General features: G+C 23.8%; 8 protein-coding genes across 8 annotated transcripts; 5 read left to right on the plus strand and 3 right to left on the minus strand.

Moving 5' to 3' along the window:
* Positions 1–42: 42 nt before the first annotated feature.
* PBANKA_0517900 (conserved protein, unknown function) lies at positions 43–1,108 on the minus strand (the record flags this gene model as incomplete). Its single annotated transcript, XM_034568430.1, has 5 exons — positions 43–139; positions 312–376; positions 544–579; positions 688–722; positions 919–1,108. The coding sequence occupies 5 exons, from the start codon at positions 1,106–1,108 to the stop codon at positions 43–45; spliced, it is 423 nt and encodes a 140-aa protein (XP_034420420.1).
* A 542-nt stretch (positions 1,109–1,650) lies between these two features.
* Positions 1,651–2,283, plus strand: PBANKA_0518000 (ribosomal protein L27, putative; the record flags this gene model as incomplete). The annotated part of the gene is made up of 1 exon (XM_034568431.1): positions 1,651–2,283. One exon carries the CDS (start codon positions 1,651–1,653, stop codon positions 2,281–2,283), a length of 633 nt encoding a protein of 210 aa, XP_034420421.1.
* A 1,249-nt stretch (positions 2,284–3,532) lies between these two features.
* PBANKA_0518100 (thioredoxin-like associated protein 2, putative) lies at positions 3,533–5,329 on the plus strand (the record flags this gene model as incomplete). The annotated part of the gene is made up of 1 exon (XM_034568432.1): positions 3,533–5,329. The coding sequence occupies one exon, from the start codon at positions 3,533–3,535 to the stop codon at positions 5,327–5,329; it is 1,797 nt and encodes a 598-aa protein (XP_034420422.1).
* Positions 5,330–6,008: 679 nt separating this feature from the next.
* On the minus strand, positions 6,009–7,904 carry PBANKA_0518200 (flavoprotein subunit of succinate dehydrogenase, putative; the record flags this gene model as incomplete). Its single annotated transcript, XM_034568433.1, has 1 exon — positions 6,009–7,904. One exon carries the CDS (start codon positions 7,902–7,904, stop codon positions 6,009–6,011), a length of 1,896 nt encoding a protein of 631 aa, XP_034420423.1.
* A 2,152-nt stretch (positions 7,905–10,056) lies between these two features.
* Positions 10,057–15,276, plus strand: PBANKA_0518300 (conserved Plasmodium protein, unknown function; the record flags this gene model as incomplete). Its single annotated transcript, XM_034568434.1, has 8 exons — positions 10,057–10,096; positions 10,384–13,843; positions 14,032–14,118; positions 14,285–14,337; positions 14,470–14,572; positions 14,677–14,733; positions 14,850–14,997; positions 15,145–15,276. The coding sequence occupies 8 exons, from the start codon at positions 10,057–10,059 to the stop codon at positions 15,274–15,276; spliced, it is 4,080 nt and encodes a 1,359-aa protein (XP_034420424.1).
* Positions 15,277–15,742: 466 nt separating this feature from the next.
* PBANKA_0518400 (translation initiation factor IF-3, putative) lies at positions 15,743–16,570 on the minus strand (the record flags this gene model as incomplete). The annotated part of the gene is made up of 1 exon (XM_034568435.1): positions 15,743–16,570. The coding sequence occupies one exon, from the start codon at positions 16,568–16,570 to the stop codon at positions 15,743–15,745; it is 828 nt and encodes a 275-aa protein (XP_034420425.1).
* Positions 16,571–17,674: 1,104 nt separating this feature from the next.
* On the plus strand, positions 17,675–18,211 carry PBANKA_0518500 (ADP-ribosylation factor, putative; the record flags this gene model as incomplete). The annotated part of the gene is made up of 1 exon (XM_034568436.1): positions 17,675–18,211. The coding sequence occupies one exon, from the start codon at positions 17,675–17,677 to the stop codon at positions 18,209–18,211; it is 537 nt and encodes a 178-aa protein (XP_034420426.1).
* Positions 18,212–18,935: 724 nt separating this feature from the next.
* Positions 18,936–21,402, plus strand: PBANKA_0518600 (conserved protein, unknown function; the record flags this gene model as incomplete). Its single annotated transcript, XM_034568437.1, has 12 exons — positions 18,936–18,988; positions 19,154–19,261; positions 19,359–19,503; positions 19,620–19,753; positions 19,867–19,954; positions 20,064–20,127; positions 20,273–20,319; positions 20,434–20,481; positions 20,650–20,762; positions 20,896–20,988; positions 21,197–21,263; positions 21,361–21,402. The coding sequence occupies 12 exons, from the start codon at positions 18,936–18,938 to the stop codon at positions 21,400–21,402; spliced, it is 1,002 nt and encodes a 333-aa protein (XP_034420427.1).
* Positions 21,403–21,631: the final 229 nt, after the last annotated feature.

The raw sequence follows: 21,631 nt of genomic DNA on the forward strand, positions 1-21,631 counted from the left end.
CAAATGTATACAATACATATATATATAAAACTTCTTAACAAGCTAAAGTTCCTCGTTTATTACATTGTTCTTCTTGTAATCCTTTAGTGTTACTTCGTAATATATTTTTCCAATATTTCCAATACGTATACCAATACGTCTGAAAGGGAAAACCATTTCGATAAATATATTACTATATACATTTAGATATGTTATATATGAAAATATTTACGTTAAAAAGAGGGGAAGAAAAGAAAAAATAAATTTTATGGAAAAACAAAACAAGAAATATAAATAAAGGAAGAAAAAAAAACTAAAGCCTATTTTCAAACCTCAATTCACCAACGCACATTCCTATCAAACCCTTGTTTAATGGAGTAACATTATGCTTCCCAACCTTTGAAAATTTTTTAAACATTTTCGAAAAAGAAGGTAAAAACATATGTTAATAAGGAATCTAGACAGTAAATATGCGCATAACATGATGTATAACTAAATAATGTATAAAAATTATTGAAAAAAACTGAATTGGTATAACACACAAAATTATGAAAGCTAGTTTACTATAAATGTCTGTTCAGCGTAACCAAATTTATAACCCTGAGAAATTATAACATATCAAAAAAGGGGAAACAAATATATATTATGTAAATGGACGTAATAGAAGAAAGGGACACACATATATAGGGATGCGTGTATAGATATTACTGATAATACATTAGGCATAATATCTACCCCTGGAGCTACAAGTAACAATTTATAATATATACATAAAATATATGATCAGGTAATATAATAATGGATAAAAATTACACACAAATGTAATAAATATAGGAATAAATCATGTGTGTGAAAATAAACCTATAGGTAAATATTTTTTTTAATTAACATTTATTTTTTATGATTTTAATGGGAATACAAAAAATAAATAATTCTTACAGAATGTCCTTATATGAATTGTTGCCAGATCATTCACTTTTAAACCACATTCTACAGTTGATTTTTTCAATATACGAACACTATATTTATTTCTTATTTCATCGTCATTTAATTTGATATAAGTTTCATCATCAGATTTTGCGATATATAATATAAAATAAAAGAAAAAGGAGAGATATAAAAAATTCATTCTGATAATAAATATATATATACACCACTTGATTGTTATATATGTGCATATTATATTTATGTATCTAACAGAATACATATTATTCTTTAAGTCTATTCGTAATTCATATGTTTAATTGTAAAGCTGTATCATTAGCATAAAATATATGGTATGTATATGATATAAACATAATATATTTTTTAATTTTTAAAGTATTACATTTTTCTATAACGTCATTTTTAATACTTTGATACATACTTCTATATGTGTTCGTATTTTTTAGATTTGCGTAATCTTATTTATTTTAATTATTATACATTTTATATATTTTTTTACCGATACACATTCAAATGTGCACTACAATATAATTTGTATACAACAATAAACATTTGTGCATTCATAATTTTAATGCACATATCCAATGTTAGGCGCGAAATTAGTGTATAAAAATATCTATATATACATATTTTTATTTATTAATGCTTATGAACATATTCAACATATGTATGGGGAAATTTTATTTGCGAAAGTTGCTCATTTAATTATTTATAAATTGCTTATAAATGAGAATTCATTTTTTGCTTACAATTATTTTCATATTAAAATGTTATATATGTGCCAAAACAAAATATAATAACTATGGATCGTGGATAGATTTAAAGTACCCAGGGAAAAAAGAAAGATCAAAAACCTACAGAATAAATTTGATGCATATTAATAATACAATTCCGTTAGAAAATATATATAAAAAAATACACAATAATTTGAAGTGTAATATAATTTATAACGTAAAATACTACAGAAATTACTTTATAAATAGTTATTATAAAAAAACAAATATAGTAAAAGTTAAACGCCTTAATAATTTATGGGCTAAAAAAAAAGGTGTCGGAAGTACAAAAAATGGTAGAGATAGTAATCCCAAAAATTTAGGTGTAAAAATATTAGGAAATAATTTTGCACACGCTGGTAATATTATTGTTAGGCAAAGAGGAAGGACGTTTAAACCAGGTTATGGAGTAAAGCAAGGAAGAGATTTCACTTTAGTTGCAACTAAATCTGGAAAAGTTCATTTTTTTAATCGTGTTGTAAGTATTATTGATGTTAGTGCCCCTAAAATAATGACGTATAAAGATGTTTATCAAGAAAATCCAACCATTCTAAGCTTATCAAAAATGTGGACTTCTGCAGCTTAGAAGAATACCATTTTATATTACTAAAATAGTCAAAAAGTAAAAACGATGAAAATGAGAAATGATAAATATTATAATTACGCCCTTAATACATTTTATAAAACTATATTATTTGCATGTATGGAATATTTATAAAAGCTCGAGGACATACATCATATTTAGTTTGTAAATTATACATATATATATGTATGTATTATATTTTTTTATGTTAAAAATAAATCTACAATTTATACTTGCATTATATGAAAACTCGTTTGGTTATATTATATTGTTTGTAGACATTATTTTTTTTATTATGCATAATATAGATACAAATTTATGTAAGACAAAGAAAAATAAAAATAAAAGCAAAATTTTTTTAATTTATTTGTGATTAAAAGATGAAATATATAAAATATTTAATATATTTTCGAAATAAATACATAAAAAAAAATTAATATAATATTCATGTAATATTAAAAAATTTCATAAATTGGTGATAATATTTTTTTAATTTAGCTATTTTTTTAAATAATTATGAACAAGACATATTTTTTATTCGGTTTATTTTATAATATAAAAATAAATATACATTACAACATACAACTATAGATAACAACTAATTTTAAGGTAAAAACCAAAGAATGTATTGTTATTTAAATTAAACAAATTTTATTCTTGAATTAAAGAAATAGATAATACTAAATGTTGTTATTTATAAACTTACCGTTTTAGAAATGCATAATAAAAAAAATAGCTTGCTTTAATATGTAGCGTGGAAATTACATAAGAAAAAAAAATGTGTATGGCTATTTATAGTTTTAAAATATAATAATATAATATTAATTATAAAATAAATATTTGTGGAAATCAATATTTTAGTAGTATTCATAAAAAATAATAAAAAGTATAACATTTGTATGATTCCTGATTAAGAGGAGAACATGAGTAGTGTGAAACATGTATTTTATTTATTGAATTGGATTTTTTTTTTTTGTAAGTAGTTTATATAATTTTATGCGACCAAAAGACAGGTAAAAATAATAATAAATAAATAAAACAGTAAGGTTAAAAAATAATAAAAATCGATATTTTACCAACATAAAATATTTTAGTTATTGCTGCAAAAGGTTATAACCGAAAAACGAAATAAAAAAATGTAACGCTCTATTTCAAGTTAATATATTTGGAATGGTTGTTTTTTTAATATAAAAATAAAATTATAATTTACCAGTAATACAAATACCGTAATATATTCAAAAAGCACAAAATAATGTACACACTCGGTGGAATGAATTATGAATACGCCAATCCAATGGTGTTTAACATAAATAATAAAAATACAGAAAATATATCTCATAGTTCTTCTCCAACTGTTCGTCCAGTGCCAATAAATTATCAAGGTTACACATCACAAAATACAAGTTTAGTTTCATTTAATAATCAAAATAATATTAATAGCAACGATAATTCAAATTTTTATATCCAACGTTATAAGAATCCTGAAAATCACAAATCGTCTTTGAAATATAGTACTACGCAATATATACCGAAAAATAAAATAGACGGAATAAATGAAATGATAAACATTCGTAAGCACCGTAATTATATAAATAATAATAATAATAATAATAATAATGGAAATATAAATAACCGTGTGAATCAGAATTCGGTTGTATTGCCTGCAAATTATAGTTCATATAACAGATTGCCGATAAATCCCTATTATGCAAATGGATTAGATCATACCACCCAAAACAACGAAATGAAATTAACTTATGATAAAATTGATTCATCAAATAAACATGAGAAAATAAAGTCTATGATTATTCCCAATACTATGGAAGCTGATAACCCAAATTATGAAGAAAAACGCCAAAAAATGAAAAATGTATATATTCAGGATCCACAAAAAAATAATAATTTTGTGATAAAAATGAAAAGGGATGAACAAATTTCAAATTCGAACAAACAACATTTTATCAAAAAAGAAAAAGAAAAAACATTGTTATTAGATGATATAAATCATTCAAGAAATGTAATATTTGCAAAATCTCCAAAAAATAATACAAATTATCCAATATATGATATTTTAGATACAGATAAAAAGTTAAGACTTCAAAATCAATTTGGAAAAGAAAGGAAATTAACTGTAAAAAATGAAATAGAATATAAGGGAGAAAGGGAAAGAGATCTGTATAATAAATTTAAAGGGGGTATAGAAAATAGAAAAGGCGAATATTTATATAAAGAGAATAATGATATAGAAAATAAAAAAAAAGTAAATATAAAAGAAGTAAAAAAATATAATAGTATATCTCTCAAAAGTGATGCAAACAAAAATGAAAGGGGAACAAATATTTTTAAAAACAAAAAAATGAATGGAAATATTATAGACAAAGATAAGAAGAAACTAGAATGTATCGTTTCCATGAATTTTAAGGAAGATGCATTTGATTTAAAAAATGGATTAAAAGCATTTAAAAACATTATTATTGTTGATAGAAATAATATGATAAAAAAATGGAATGGATATGAATGGATGAAATTAGAAAACGATTTTCATTTTTTTATTAAAGCAAGATATGATAATAAAGGTAATATTTGGCTCATAAATAATTCTTATGAGATCTTAAAATTAAAAGATAACAAATATAAAAAATATGGCAATATAGCTAACCAGGAAATTGTAGACATAGGCTTTGATAAAAAAAATGTTTTATGGTGTATAAATCGTAAAGGGGAATTACTTAAATGGGACAAAACACAATGGAAAAAAATAAAGTATTCAGGGTTTCATAAGTTAATAAGCTTAGCATTTGATATTAAGGGAAATTTATGGGGTCTTAATTCGAAGAGAATATTAGCACTTTGGAATACAAAAAATAAATGCTGGGGTGAAAAAATTGTCAATTCAGAACTAAAAATTTCTTCTATGGATTTTGATAAGGATGGAAAAATATGGGCAATTTCAAATAACGGTGCGTTATTAACATATGTATCTGATCAGTGGATAAACTTTGGATATGTATGCTTAGATGAATTAATTTCTATCAGCTTTAGGACGTAGATAGTTGTGAGTATGCAGGAACAAAATAATTTTAAATAAAAAAAGTTGTGTAGTATTTTGAGATAATAGCATTTTTTTCTTTAATTTTAAAATTGTAAAATATTGCAATGTTTTTTAAAATTGGCGCTGCTTATACATTTTTTCTGTATTTATGTTTCTGCTTTTTTCATATAATTGGAATAAATCATGTCCTTAATCATTTTTTGCATGCATAGCTGTTTAGAGGTAAATATATCAACATATTTATATACCTCACCAATGGATACAATTTAAACTACACGTATTAAAACCACCAGTACTTTCTTTTTAAAACATTACAATACGAAGAAAGAAATTTTGGGTTAATTTGAGAATGATATAATGGGAAAAATTATATATTATGAGTCTGTATATATAAGACGTAAAATATAAGTGTTTTTTAATAATACATATAAATATAATAATAAATAGAAAAAAAAATTGATCTAATCCATGGAATATATTAATTAAAAAAAATTACTTACGAATTGGTAAAGCTCGTTATTCATGCAGATGCATTTAAAGCATATTCATTTTGTGTATGATACATGTAAATAATAGTAATTGGTAAAAACAAATAAAAATGAATATAAAAAAAATAGCAAACTTTTAAAATATGTAAAAATTAATTCAAATTTTGGGAATAAAAAAAAGGATAAATTTAATAAACACGTTTAACTGGAGGTACGTACTCCATTTCATTGTCTAAAGGTTTTGTAATTACACTTCTGTATGTCGTAAAAAAATCCGATTTTTCTACATCCCTATTTGTCATCCATGTTAAGGAATGTTTCAAATAGTTTTGATCATCTCTCTCAGGGAAATCATCACGAGCATGTGCCCCTCGTGATTCTTTCCGATTAATAGCAGCTAATATAGTTTGGGCTGATAATGTTAATAAATTTTCCAGCTCTAATGTTTCTAATAAATCTGTATTCCATGTTAAAGTTTTATCATTAATATAAACGTCTTTAAATTGTGAACAAATATTAAGTATTCCTTTATACCCTTTATCTAATAAAGGGCCTACGCGAAAAACTGCTGCATGTTTTTGCATACATACTTGCATATTTTTTCTAACATTAGCTGTTTGAATTGTACCCTTATTAAATCTTATTTGATCTAATCTTTGTATTGTTTCTTCACCTATATTTGTATTAGGTTTAATTTTGGGAATATTTGGTTTATCAATTTCCATAATAGTTAAGGCTGCTCTTTTTCCAAATACAACAATATCTAATAACGAATTGGCACCTAATCGATTAGCTCCATGTACAGATGCAGATGCAGCTTCGCCTGCAGCATAAAGTCCTTTAACTATTATATCATCTGTCGAATTATTTGTGAGCTTATCAAAATTTTTAGATTGTGTTAATACTTGGGTTTTATAATTAGTTGGTATCCCCCCCATATTATAATGAACTGTAGGTAAAACTGGTATATATTGCTTTGTTACATCTACGCCTGCAAAAATTTTAGCTGTTTCCATAATACCAGGTAATCTTTCTTTTATCGTTTCATGTGGTAAATGTGTCAGATCTAGATAAATATGATCTGCATTGGGGCCACATCCTCGGTTTTCATTTATTTCTATTGTCATAGCTCTACTCACTACATCTCGACTAGCTAAATCTTTAGCTTTTGGTGCATATCGCATCATAAATGCTTCCCCTTCTCTATTTCTCAAAATCCCCCCTTCTCCTCTACAACCCTCTGTAATTAAACACCCAGCAGGATATATACCAGTTGGATGAAATTGAACAAATTCTAAGTCTTGTAAAGGCAATTTACTTCTAGCAACTATAGCATTACCATCACCTGTACATGCATGCGCAGAAGTACAAGATAAATATGCTCTACCATATCCACCTGTTGCAATAACTGTATGTGGTGAAAAGAATCGATGGATTTTTCCATCTGCAATATTAATACATATAACCCCAATGCATTCCTCAGGATTTAACATTAATAAATCTAATACAAAATACTCAACAAAAAATATACAATTATGTGACAACGATTGCCCATACAATGTATGTAACATAGCGTGCCCTGTTCGGTCTGCAGCAGCTGCGCATCTATATGCTTGCCCTCCTTTACCGTATTTTAAACTTTGGCCACCAAATGCCCTTTGATATATTTTACCATCTTTTGTTCTAGAAAAGGGTAAACCAAATTCTTCTAATTCAATAACAGATTCGGGGGCTTCTCTACACATATAGTGAATAGCATTCTGATCACCTAGCCAATCCGATCCTTTAATAGTATCATAAGCATGCCACCTCCAATCATCCTCAGTCATATTCCCTAAGGCAGCATTTATACCTCCTTGTGCTGCTACTGTATGTGATCGAGTTGGAAATAATTTACTAATGCATGCCACTTTATATTTATTTTTTGATAGTTCTAAAGCCGATCTCAAACCTGCGCCACCTGCTCCTACAATCACAGCATCATAATGGTGATCTATAATATCATATGCTTTATTTTTAATGAAGGAAAAATGAAAGTAACTGGAGCGAATAAAATTGAATTTTCGTACCCCTCTTGAGATCATTTTCTTTATTATATGTCCTTGTTACACAATTTTTGATATTGAAAATATTTGGATAGTTTTATTACGCCCTTTTTTTATTTATTTTATCCTGAATTATATTATGATCGGTACAAAATCCATTAATTTTGTATAAATAGCATGTAGCGAATTAACTATATTGTGAGCATAAATTATGTACTAATGTGAAATATATTGATAACTGGCCAAGCATAGTATGGCCCCTTTTTACAGAATATATACCCACACATATATATATGTAAAAATAAATATATATTTTTTTATTCTAAATGTGCAATGTTACCACTTTTTAATTACACACGTTTTGGTACTTATTTTGTGTATGGTCCATATAGGAAGCTTATATATTTTTTAGAATTTTATTTTCTCTTTTCACGGCTTTGTAACAGCAAATAATTCGAAAAGGGAACTAAAGTATAAAGCTTATAAGTATATAATATATGTGTGTATAATATGCACCATATTGTTTCTATGATATTTAATGATAGTATACGAAATAAATAAAAAAAAATAATTATGTGATTTTTGCCAAAATCGTAAACAAACAAAACATTTCTCATTTTACGATATAATATTAAATTAATACAACGGAGGGAATAATCAATAGATTATTTTTATTTTTTTGCAAACATCATCCATTCATATAACAATGTTATTTTCTTCCATAATAAAAAATAATTATAATGTCAAAATGGATAAATAATAACAAAAATACGAAAACGGTGATAAATCCAGGTAATGTTTCTCAAAACACAGTAGATACGCTTCAAGCACACAAAATTAAAAAATAAAAATAAGTAAACAAATATGTATAATGTGTGAGCATAAAAATGATAGTAATAAACTGATGTTTTTTAGCGACGGCCATTCAAATGTATATAATTAGCAACCCTTTAAAGGGACGATAAATATATTAATATATTTATATGCATATGTATACATATACTTATGCAGATATAATTCGTTTCCTAAGGAATTAAAGTATGCTTATATATTTGTGCAAATAGTTATGTTTTTTAATCTTATAATTTTAAAATAATATAAGGTTAAATGAAAATATTAAAAGTAATTTGCACGTTTTCATGACTAATATTTACGATAAATATAAATATAATATAACAAGTTATAGCCTATTTTTATTACTGGAATATGCATGTGCATATAAGGATATATATTTTTTCAGTAATTCATAAAACGAATTTATATAACCAGTTTTTAGTCTAAATTATACGAAGAAATAAAATATAGAATAGATTTATTATTTAATAAAAAATAAAAACACGCCAAAGAAAATATTTATATAACAATTATTTTATAGTGTACACATAAAAAAGGTCTGAGTGATGAATTATGAACTCATAGATGGTATCATATGTACACGCAAGTTTGCATATAATATATACATGTATATGCATAAAACAGTTTTTTACCCCTGCCTCGTTTTTACACATATTTAATTCAAGCAATTGATTGTTGTCACATTTTTGAACTTAAATATTTTTTATGAGTATTATATGATATACATAATAGTTGGGTATGAAACAGGAAAAAATACATGGAATAAATAACAAACGAAAAAGGCAAAAGAGAAGAATGATGCTAACGTTATAATGTTGAGTACGTTACATCTTAAAGCAGGCTTACTAAAAATTTAAAATATTTATTATTAGTATTTTTTAAGTGTAATAGGAATATTGAGAGCAAAATATATGATTAAAATACTAGATTAGATAAAATAATTTTATATTAAAATTATACGACTAGCTTTTTTATTATTGCACATCGTTATGCATACTATGAGAAATAAATTATGTGGGGCGTTTTTTGGGATATGCACACATATTTAACAAAATATAGGTTATGGTTACGATAATTTGATAAATCAGGAAATGAGAATATTTATAAAAAACGCTACAAAATTTGTGAAAAATTGAGATTCATTAAGATTACGCTTATAATATATAGATGCAACGAAATGAAGTTAGTATAATGCATATCGTATATATGGTTCATAGGTAGATGTATATGTATATGCGTTCTATATATACCGATATATTTTCTCATTATACTTTTATTTTACTCTCATAAAAGTGTGAAAACAATTTTCCCCCCCATATTAGAAAAAAATAATAAAATGGCGAGCCAAAGAAATGGGATTTTTTCAAAGTTGGCAGGTAAATATTAGTTTATTTTAAAAGAGAAATAAAAACAAATAAATGAAATAAATATTTTTAGGAGAAATGTATTTTTGAATTAATTTATGATTATTTGTTGGATGATAAAAAAACGACAAAAAAATGCATAGTTATAACTTTAGTGCTCGATTTTCCATTTTTTATTTGTATAAATGAGTGATAATTTTTTTGGGTAGTATGTCTATGTAATTAATGGTTATAATGAAAAATAGCGAATACACTAATTGTAATGTATCTTTTTTATTAACTTGTTATTTTCATTACAGATATGACCATAGGTCTGTTTAAATTCCAAATGGATAACATAAATGAAGAAATCGATGAAAATATGAGCCCATTAGAAAAAGCCATACTCTATGGGAACAGTAGTTTAAAATGTCGTAAAATATTATTTATAAAAGATATAATAAAACTATTAAATAATATAGACTATACAGATTTTCAAAGAGATATATATCCATTAATAGTAAAACTAAGTGAAGAAAGTAGTGAAATAAAATATGAAATTTGTAATAAAATAGGGGATTTGTGTGCATATATATTACAGAATAATAATGATGGTTGTAGTAATGTAATAGATTTATTATTTCCAATTATTGAAAAATTTATAATTAATTATGAAAATAATAAAAATATATTAAGATATATATTAAAATCGTTATTAATATTATCAACACATGTTAATATAAAAACTCGAAAAAAACAAATATTTCCATTTCTTATATATCTAATATGTAATGATTCTTATAAGCATATCGGGTTTATTCTGTTAATTAAAATGTGTTATATTTTTGATAGAGATAATATAGTTATATATAAGGTATTGATTCCTTTTATAGAAAAACATTGTATAAGTAATAACATTGAATGTAAAATATTGATATCGTCTTATTTTTTTAATGTTTGTAAAATGCTGGATGAAAACAATTTTATAAAAAACCAAATTTTTATTTTTAAGAAATTATGTAATGATGAATATGATACAATAAAAATTATTAACATTTTTAATTGTACTCATTTATCATCTATATATTCAAAAAATTTGTTTTTTAATTTTTTTCTTCCTATATTTAATAATTTTCTAAAAAATAATAATCTCTATGTTTTTTACTATTCTTTAATAAATCTACTATTACTATTATGTATATTTGAAGATATCAATATAATTCATCCATTTTACATTCGAAAAATAATTTTTTTTTTCAACAATTTGTTTTCTTCTCACCTTTTTACTTTGAATTATTTGAATGAAATGGCCAAGAAAAAGACAAATTATATTTTTCTCGACAATACTGACGGGGTATATGATGACTCAAATTCAGCAGAAATTTGGAATAGAGATGAAAAAAGAGATGACACGCCATCATATTCATTAAATGAAACTGATATGGTTACTGAATTTCAAAATTATAAAAGTGAAAAAAACAATGAGCACACTATACAAAATACCATTTCGAATGGATTAAAATATTATGATAATTATTTAAACGGAAATATGTGTAAAGAAAAACAAAAAAATTTAGTTGAAATGATTGAAAAAGACGAAACTAGACAAATATGTAATGATAAACAAAATTTAACTACTGGGTATGATATTATAAACCCTATAAATGGAAATGGTTTGTGGGTAGAAGATAACAAAAATACACACAAAAATAGACCAACACAGGAATTAGCACAAAGCAAATTCGATACGAATATATATAATGAAAGTGTTGAAAGGGATAAAGTGCCCATTGTGGATATATCATGTGTGGTTGAATCAGCTGAAGAATCAAAAAATGGTAATTTTCCCAGTGAATGTGAAATGTTAAATAAGAGAAAAATGGAAAAAATTTTATTTTCATCAGAAATTTCAGAATTAGAATGCTCATCTGTCCAATCATTATCAAATGAAATTATATATGACGAAAATATTTGTATTTTTGTAAATAATAAATTAATAAACGATTTAATTATTAAAAACCATCATTTTTGTTCTAGTATAAATCAATTTTTCAAAACACATGGTAATGATTATTATAAAAATGGTAATAGTGACAAATATTCTGGTCGAAACATAATAAATTTAATGAACAAAAACAGTGATGATTTTATTTTAGAAAATAAAATAAACGGAGAAACAATTGAAGGTGAAGAATTTGAAAAAGACGAAGAAAATTATTTTATTTACTTAAATAAGAAAGACATAAAATATATTGATAATATATTTAATCATGATGATAATATTGACATATTACAAATTAAAGGGTGCTATTATAGTGAATTAGAAATAATAAAAAATGATATAATATATGGAAAAATGCTCTTAAGGCAAAAAATGAACATGTGCAAAATTAACAATAATAATAAGTGCGATAGCAGTGATAATATAACTTATGATATAGATTATGAAGATATATATGCTATTGAAGGTGTTGATACAGATTCTTTAAAAAAACTGTTTTTATTTGATACCCCAAATAATGTGATTGTTTCGTATAATATAAATGCAGTATATATTATTACTATTCACATACCTGGATTAATTTTAATATTAAAAGAATATTTTTTCCGATTTTTTTCACATGTATTTTTTTTCATATGTACATATCCATATTATTTTGTAAGAAAAACAATAGCATCATTGTTTTATGATATCCTCAGTAATTTGATAGAATCACCATTTTTTAAAATAAATACAGATAAACTGTATGAGGACAGAATAAATATAAAAAAGCAAAAAAAAAACTTAAAAAAAAATATAAAAATCGAGGAAACAGCTAAAAGAAAATTAAGGGAAGAATGCTCAGATGATATAAAAAAGAAAGAAAATAATTATGAAGGTGAAAATTCTACGGAACAATCTAATTTATATACATACAAAGGGAATAATATAAAATATCAGGATATAAATCATATTTATAAAAAGGAACATTCAGAAATAGTGCAAACATTTAACAATGATTATGCGACATATAATAATATGAAGCGCATACAAAATCATAGCTTTTTAACAAGTGACAAAATTTGTGAAAATGCTGAGGAGTTTATCAACAGTTGTATTATAGAAAAGCATGAGGATGCATTAGAAAAAGAGGAAAATAAATTATGTGATGAAACCTGGGATGTGATATATTCTAATAATAGCAACACTGACGGTAGTCATTATAGCCTTGATCAAGATGATAAAAAACATATTACAACAGATACAATAGACCAAACCAAAGAGGATGGAAAATATGTTCAATTAAAAAAAGTGAGAAACAATACACAAGGTTATAGAAAAAAATGGAGCTATGATAAGATGATAAAAAAAATTCAAAATAAAATAAACAGTAATTTGTATGCAAATGACTTTTTTATTAACGAAGGAAATGAGAATTTTTTTTTTTATATAAATTTTCTTGGAAAGTATGAAATGATTTATATAAAATATATTCAAAAGTTTAAGAAATATTATTCTGATAATTCTCCGTTACATTTTTTTCATTTTTTTATTTATTACTTTTTAAATGATTCAAATGTATTAGTCAAAAAGGCAATTTTAAAAAATTATGATAAAATTATAGAATTTTTTCCTAATAATATTCAAAAAATTTTTATAAAATATTTGTCTGATGTTGTGAAATTCAAAACATTGAATTATTCTTTACGCAAAAAAGTTTCAAAAATTGTTTTTAAAATTCTATCCAAAATTAATGATGCAAAAATTGTTAGGAATTGCCTTTTCCCCATTTTTATGCGGTACGTTTTTTTCTTTATTCACTAAATATGCATACATTCAAATTCTCGATCTATTTTTATTTCAGTCATTTAGCATTCTTTTTTCGCAAGTTGAACAAATTGTGAAACTATATATATTTCGTACATATCTATTTATTCGAATTGATTTTATTTTATTCATTTACATGTGCGTATTTCCCCTTATATAGGTTATGCAAAGATGAGGCTGCAATAATACGTACCTACACCTCGAATTACTTTTATTTATTCATAGAAAAGGGATGCCCTCGCATATAGTATATTTATGATAAAAAAACGTATTATATAGTTTGTTATGCTTATAAAATAAATCGTTTCTATAGTACATTTATGTTTCGAAATAGCATTTCAATGTATAATCATTAATTACATGTTATATATGTATATATAAAACACTATTATAATTTTCTTCCCTTTTAATAGCAATTTTTTTAAGAACGGAGGTGAAATATTACCATTGGAGGATTACAAAAAAGGTTAGCGCATTAAAAAGAGATAATCATAATATAATTTTTTCATTTTTCATATCATTTTCATGATATCTCCATATTTTTCAAAAGTTTTTACTAAGCATATAATTATGTTTCTACCACATGCTCATTTTTCAGATATAATATTAACAAATTTAGAAAATGATGAATTAAGGAGTTTCCACTTCATAAGCGGAGAGGAAATATATATATTAAAAACAGTTATAACCGCATTTTACAAGTAAAAAAAAATCGTATAAAAAAAAAATTTAATTACAATTTTGGGATAAAAAAAAGATAAACTTATAATGCATTATATACATATCATTCTCTTGTATTTCTTAGGAGCGACCGTTTTTATGATAGGCAGGTTTTCATAAAAATGTGCGATGGCATAATTAAGTAATGTTAAAAAAGTTATAATAAAAAATATATTATGAATATGGGTGTGTTTTTACTATTGCCCCTAACATATGTTCATTTTTTAGTATTTATGTATAAATTCCCCTTTTTTACAGTGAATGCCCAAAGAATTTGTTTTTACTATATTTTTTGAAACCCTTTCTGAATTTGTCTGATGATAAAGTTCACGTTGTACGAATGACGTGGGAAAATTGCGTTGTTTCGCAAATACAGAAAAGGGGATATATACTAACCGTCCAAAGCGTAATAAATTGCACATTTATCACTATACATTTGCTCACTTCCTATTTATTATATTATACTATTATACTTGATTTTATTCGTCAACGAATTTGTAAACTTACTAGTGTAGTTTCATTTTTCAAGCATTTTTTTTCGATTTTTTTTCAGGTTTTAGAAAAACTAAACAATTTCCATGAGGAAAATAATATAAACTCTATAGGAGCAAATATAGATTATGACATTAACAAATATAATAGCATATCCATTGAAACGTTTGATATTGATGATCTTATTTCATAAAACATATCACTTATGTGAATATAATATCATCTTGTGTACAGATAAAGAAAGATATATAAAGTAATATTTGTTTCGTTTTTTTTATTTGTTTTCGTCTTTTTGTTTTTTGTGTCATTTCATTTATACGTAATAATATAAATAAATTATTTATTTGATATAAGCACTCTAAATTAGTAAATTAAAACATGAACGCCTATTAAATATTCATTTAAATATTTTCTCAAGTTATTTTAAATTTATTTTAATATGCTTATAAAATAGGTGTTTTACCCTTAGCGATTTATTTTAATTTGTTTTCTCAATAGTTCTATGATTGTCATCATTATTCCATTATCAATCCCAAAATTTTGCAGTGGTAATTTTCACCTTAAGCTCTTAAAAAATATGCACACACATATATATGTGTGTATATTTTATGTATATGATAAATATTTATATATATTCAAATGCGAAATAAAAACCTATTTTATTTTGGATAAACTTTTATTAAAATGATATGATTTTTATTTTTAATATGTCTAAATATATCATCAACATATGCAATATTTCTTAAATGGTTTAATAATAAATGTGTTTTTGCATAAGTTTGTAAAGAATATTTTGTTTGATTAATTTTTTGAAACTCTGTGAAATTTGTATATTTATCACTTATTTCTGAATTTGATTGTGTTTTATTTCTATTTTTAAAACTTGAATTATTATTATCATGATCACCACTTTGTTTATCAATATTTTCCTTTGTACTAATATCAGCGTTGCATATTAAAAGGATATCTACAGGGTTACTATTTAGAAGATAATTTTTAATTTTATTAATTTTACGATTCATATCATGTGCTTCACAGTTATGATATATTTGAATTTTTTTTGTTTTAACAGATGGATCTATGTTATAATAAGGAATTTTTTTTTTATAATTTCCTACATTTAAATTAGTTCCCAAATACGACGATTTACCCTCTTTATCAATAAATATATTTGATGATATATTATTGGGCATATCTTCTATAGTAGCTTTATTAGTAGTAATTTCTCCATATTTTTTTGATTTTGAAATATTTTCTTTTTCTCCTACATTTGTGTTTCTCCTCTCTGTCTTTCGTTCGCCATAACTATTTTTTTTAACAAACGTATAATCATTAATTTTTTTTTTTAGCTCGCCATCATTAGTATTGTATTCTCTAATTAAAGTATATATTTTATTTTTTTTTAAAAATGGTAATAAAATATATTTTGGATTTATATTATAATAAAATATTAACTTCAGAAAACTTCCTTTTTCGATAAAGGGCATCCTTATTCTAGCATTGGTATCCTTTAAAAGGGGAAAAGTTATGTTTTGTATAAAAATAATGTAATTTAATAAAATCACAGATAATGTCAAATTATATGAAAAAAATACAAATATTTTATTTTGTTTATTTCACGATTATCATAATATTTGCTTAATCATTGTATTTTTTTTTTTGTATTAAAAATAATTTTCCAGGAATTTTGATATATGCATAAATCCAATATTGTTTCATTAAAATCGCAAAAGAATGCTAACACATTAAAATTTGATAGATAAAAAAATTGTTTATTTGTTTTTATAATATTCCTTACACAATACCATTTATAAAATATAAATAAAAGTTTTCTAAATTTGTAAAATATATATAATTTTTATGAGAATGCACAACGAAAAAAGTAAGAATATAATACACGAAATAATACTCACTTAATCATTAAATATTGCTTATGTTACTATGATATAAAAGGTAATATCAAAAGAATGATAATAATATGTGATAGTAATTAATAAGTAGTAAAATAGAAAAGTGATAAAGCAAAAATAATAGTGAAATATCATATATTACACCATTCCATCACTTAAAATACAAAAAAAATATTAATATATTAGCAGATACATATGTCATGAAGGCAATAAAAGGGATTTCTAATATGCACATAGAGTAAACCAATCAGAAAATACATAATTAAGAATAGTTCGATGTGTGCAAATTTTCCTTACTAGAGGAAATGATATACATACACGCACATATATATATATATATATATATATATATATATGAATAAAAATGTTTGTATGTTCACAATAAATAAAAGATACTTGTGAATTTCAATATATATTTATTTTAAAAGGTAACACAAATAACTTAATAGTAATATAAAGACAAAAAAATAAAACCAGAAGGCCAAAGAGTTTCGATATAAATATTGCAGAAAATTTATAGCATATTCATAGGAAATCTCTTACTTATTGTATATTTTGTATGTGATTATATATGTAAATGTAAAATAAGCCCAAAATATTTCTGCTAAGGGAAAAGTAAACTTATACATCCGTATATGCACGCTTATATACAGTCACACACATAACTAAAAAGAAAAAAAAATGGGATTAATATTTTCTTCAATATTTGCACGTTTATTTTCGAATAAAGAAATAAGAATATTAATATTAGGTTTAGATAATGCTGGTAAAACAACTATATTGAATAGACTACAATTAGGCGATATAGTTCAGACAATACCAACAATCGGATTTAATGTAGAAACAGTGAATTATAAAAATTTAAAATTGCAAGTGTGGGATTTGGGAGGCCAATCCTCTATTAGACCATATTGGAGATGCTATTATAAAAATACGAATGCCATTATTTATGTTATTGATAGCTCAGATGATGAAAGGATAATTAATACGAAATATGAAATAAATACTATTTTAAAGGAACCAGATTTAGAAGGTGTTTTGTTAGTTATATTAGCAAACAAGCAGGATGTAAAAAATTGCCTTCCCATATCACAAATATCAAAAGATTTAAACTTAACATCAATAAGAGATAGACAATGGGCAATTTTTAGTACTAGTGCTACGAAAAATGAGGGAATTACAGAAGCTTTGGATTGGCTTGTTAGCAATTTAAAATGATTTATTCATTCATATGTATATGGATGGATGAACGCACATCGTGCTTTCTATAAAAATAGTATTCGATTATTCTGGTGTATAAGCCTAAGAACATGTAAATCCTGCAATTGATACATACATTTTACACTTTTGTGGAAGTTTGAATTTTCATTTTTGAACTTATACTTTTAATTTATAGTAATATTTGTGTAGAAAAAATATTTATTATTATTCTTATTTATTTTGTTGCATGTAATACATTTTTTTCTTAAACTATTAAATACTGTTGTTTGACATATGTATGTATATATATATGCATGCATAATTATATACGAAATTATTATTTTAATTTTTTTTTGGTTATTGTTTTGATTATAAATTCTTCGATAATTTTGGAATGTATTCTTTGTTTTATAATTCTGATTGTTTTATATTTTTTTTTTATCTTCCATAAATTATTTATTTTTGTATATATATTAGAAAACTTCGAACTAATTTTATAAGGTATGTGTATTAATACGTTGTTACCTTCCATTTGCTAAGTTGAAAATTATATGTAAATGTAAGAAAAATCTTCCATATTAAATAGTTTATAATAAAGATAATTTATTTTAAAGAAATGTAGAACTATTTTTTTGTGAATATTTTGGGCTCATTTCTTAAAAAATAAATATTCCCCTTTTTATTCGATTTATTGGATCCTCATTATTTTACCGTTTTAACCATAAAATAATATGAACACATCATGAAACGAGCCAACAAATTGAAGAATACGATTTTTTTGCAAAGTTTACGACAGTAAGTTTATATATGGGGAAATAATTACATAATTGTTCTTAAATATTATAGTTTTCAAAATTGGAATTGATTTTGTTTAATATAAGCAGTATAATGGACATGCGTCATATATAACTGTGTGAATATTATTTTAAAAATATCTTCTTTTTTTTCGTTTACTCAAAGCTTTAACACGTCACTTATTAAATCAAAGATAGATGTACTTGAGAATTACGCGAAAAAAAATCAGTTGCACAAACTGAGAATGGATAATCTATTTGAAGTGTTTAAATTGTAGGTGTATATTTTAATGATAACAATAATAATACTAATAATGATGAAAATAATAACATTGAATAATTATGAAATTGGGTAAAATACCATTTTTTAGGTCAAAGACTGAAGAAGATTATAAATTGTCTCTGCGTTTATTAAATGTTTACTATAACTTTGGTAGAAATTTAAATACACAGCAAGATGTCAATTTATTTTTTGCATTAATTTTAAGGACAAATCAGCTAAATGAAGCAAAAGATGTAATATATAATTAAAAAGGAAATATGTAATATTCTAAGGAATAAATATTCTTATATTTTTCATTTATTTAAATTGATTGTTTTTAACATATTATTTTTACTCGTTATTTTTGAAGCTTTTGAAATATTTCAATGGATGGCTATTATGCCCTCCATCTAATAAATATATACTATTATGTATGGAGGAATTTTTTAAAAAAAAACAATATTATGATGTCAGGGAAATTTTTTCTTTTATTAGACAAAATAGGTGATATATTTTTTTAAGAAGAAACAAATAAATATATGCTTATAGAGATATTCATATAAATATATATATATATATGTGTGAACATATGGTTTCATTATTTTCATTTTTATTAGCCAAATACAATTGGAAAGTCCCTTCTACACAATAACAATTAAATCCATGATAATGTTGGAAAAAAACTCTATTGAAGAGGCGATGATAGTAAAACAAAGAATTGAGCTATGAATATATATTCTTCTAAATTCTGCAGCATAAGTTAATAATTTTTAACTTACATGTCATTTTATTTTTTTTTCTTTATCATCCCCAGATTTATGACGATTCCTATAACATGTCCATATATTTAACAAATGAAATTCACAATTTATTATTAGGTTAAAAGGATAGTAAATATTTATAATTTTTTCCACGATATTAGTTGCATGCTTACAAATCAAAGAATTGTATACGCACATATATATATATATATATTTATTTATTTTATATATGAATATGTATAATTCTTTCCTTACATATCAGAGAACAATTTATATAATTATTATCACGAGAAATTGGAGAAACCAGAGGTAATAAATATTTAGTGCATTTATAAAATGAAATTTATTTAATTTTACTATACATATATACAAATTAATATATGGATATTCGATTTATTTTCCGTTTTTCTTTTTTTAATTCAGAATTTAGAAAAATTGGGCACTTATGAAAAGAGTATCAAAACAATTATTGTAATATAAAAATAAAAACACAATAAATGATGGAATAATTGTGAAAAATTACAATATAGACTTATGCTTATTTAATATTTTAATAATTCTTTGCATAAGCATTGTTCCCATGTTTTAGTTATGCTCAAATAATTAATTTTTTCCCCATCATTTTCACTATACTTATAGATACGACTGATAAATGAATCAATAAAAAATCGAAGATACGTAAAGCTATCTTCCAAAAGTTTGAGTTTGCTTGCTTGGACAAATATTTACTTTGATCTAAAAAATATAATTTCGTAATATATATTTAGAAAATTAAATACAAAAAAAGGATATACAAATATAAAAAAATAATATAAATGTGTATTTCTTGATTAATCTTTCGAATTTATAGATCAAATGTTTTTTATATTTAAATTTATTTTTTAGGAAATCAAATCATAATCTAATAGATATTAAGGAATGTAACGGATGGTTGGATATTTTAAAACTATCGTGCTTGTACAACCAAATAGCCGAATGGTACACACATATATATTTTATGGGGACTTATTGCATATAAATTGCTAATAAATACAAATACCATATATAGACATGCATTTATATATATAAGAATTCATATTAATGCAATTTTCAATATGAGCATATATATATACATAGAAATGATCCAATGAAAAAAGAGGAAATGATTATATCATATTTTTAATCCGATTAATTATTTTTTTTTTAGTTACAGCAGTCATTTTTCAGAAAAGTTTAAAGATGTATTAAAGCATATGAAAGATGATGAAGACGCTGTTAAGGCATGGATGAAAAAAACAGACATATTTATTTTAAATATTTTAAAATAATACTTTGAAATTATTAATGATTAATTTTTTTTTATTATTGTAGGCATTGGAATGTATCATAACTTATTTTGGAGATGAATCTTAGAAAATTTTGATTTTTTCAAAGTTATGCAAATATAAGGATTTTTTTATCCACGTTATAAAAAAGTATATTAATTTTAAATATGTTTCCCTTGTAAATTTCATGCTACTTTCTTTTATAAAGTAATTAAGCTTAGTAGCCTACATATACAACAGTGACTATGTATATTAAAATAAAGAATAATGAATTATACATAGTTTAAATCAATTATTTCATTTGATGTTCATTATAT

This window comes from Plasmodium berghei (assembly GCF_900002375.2).
Source record: "Plasmodium berghei ANKA genome assembly, chromosome: 5".
Lineage (NCBI taxonomy): Eukaryota > Apicomplexa > Aconoidasida > Haemosporida > Plasmodiidae > Plasmodium > Plasmodium berghei.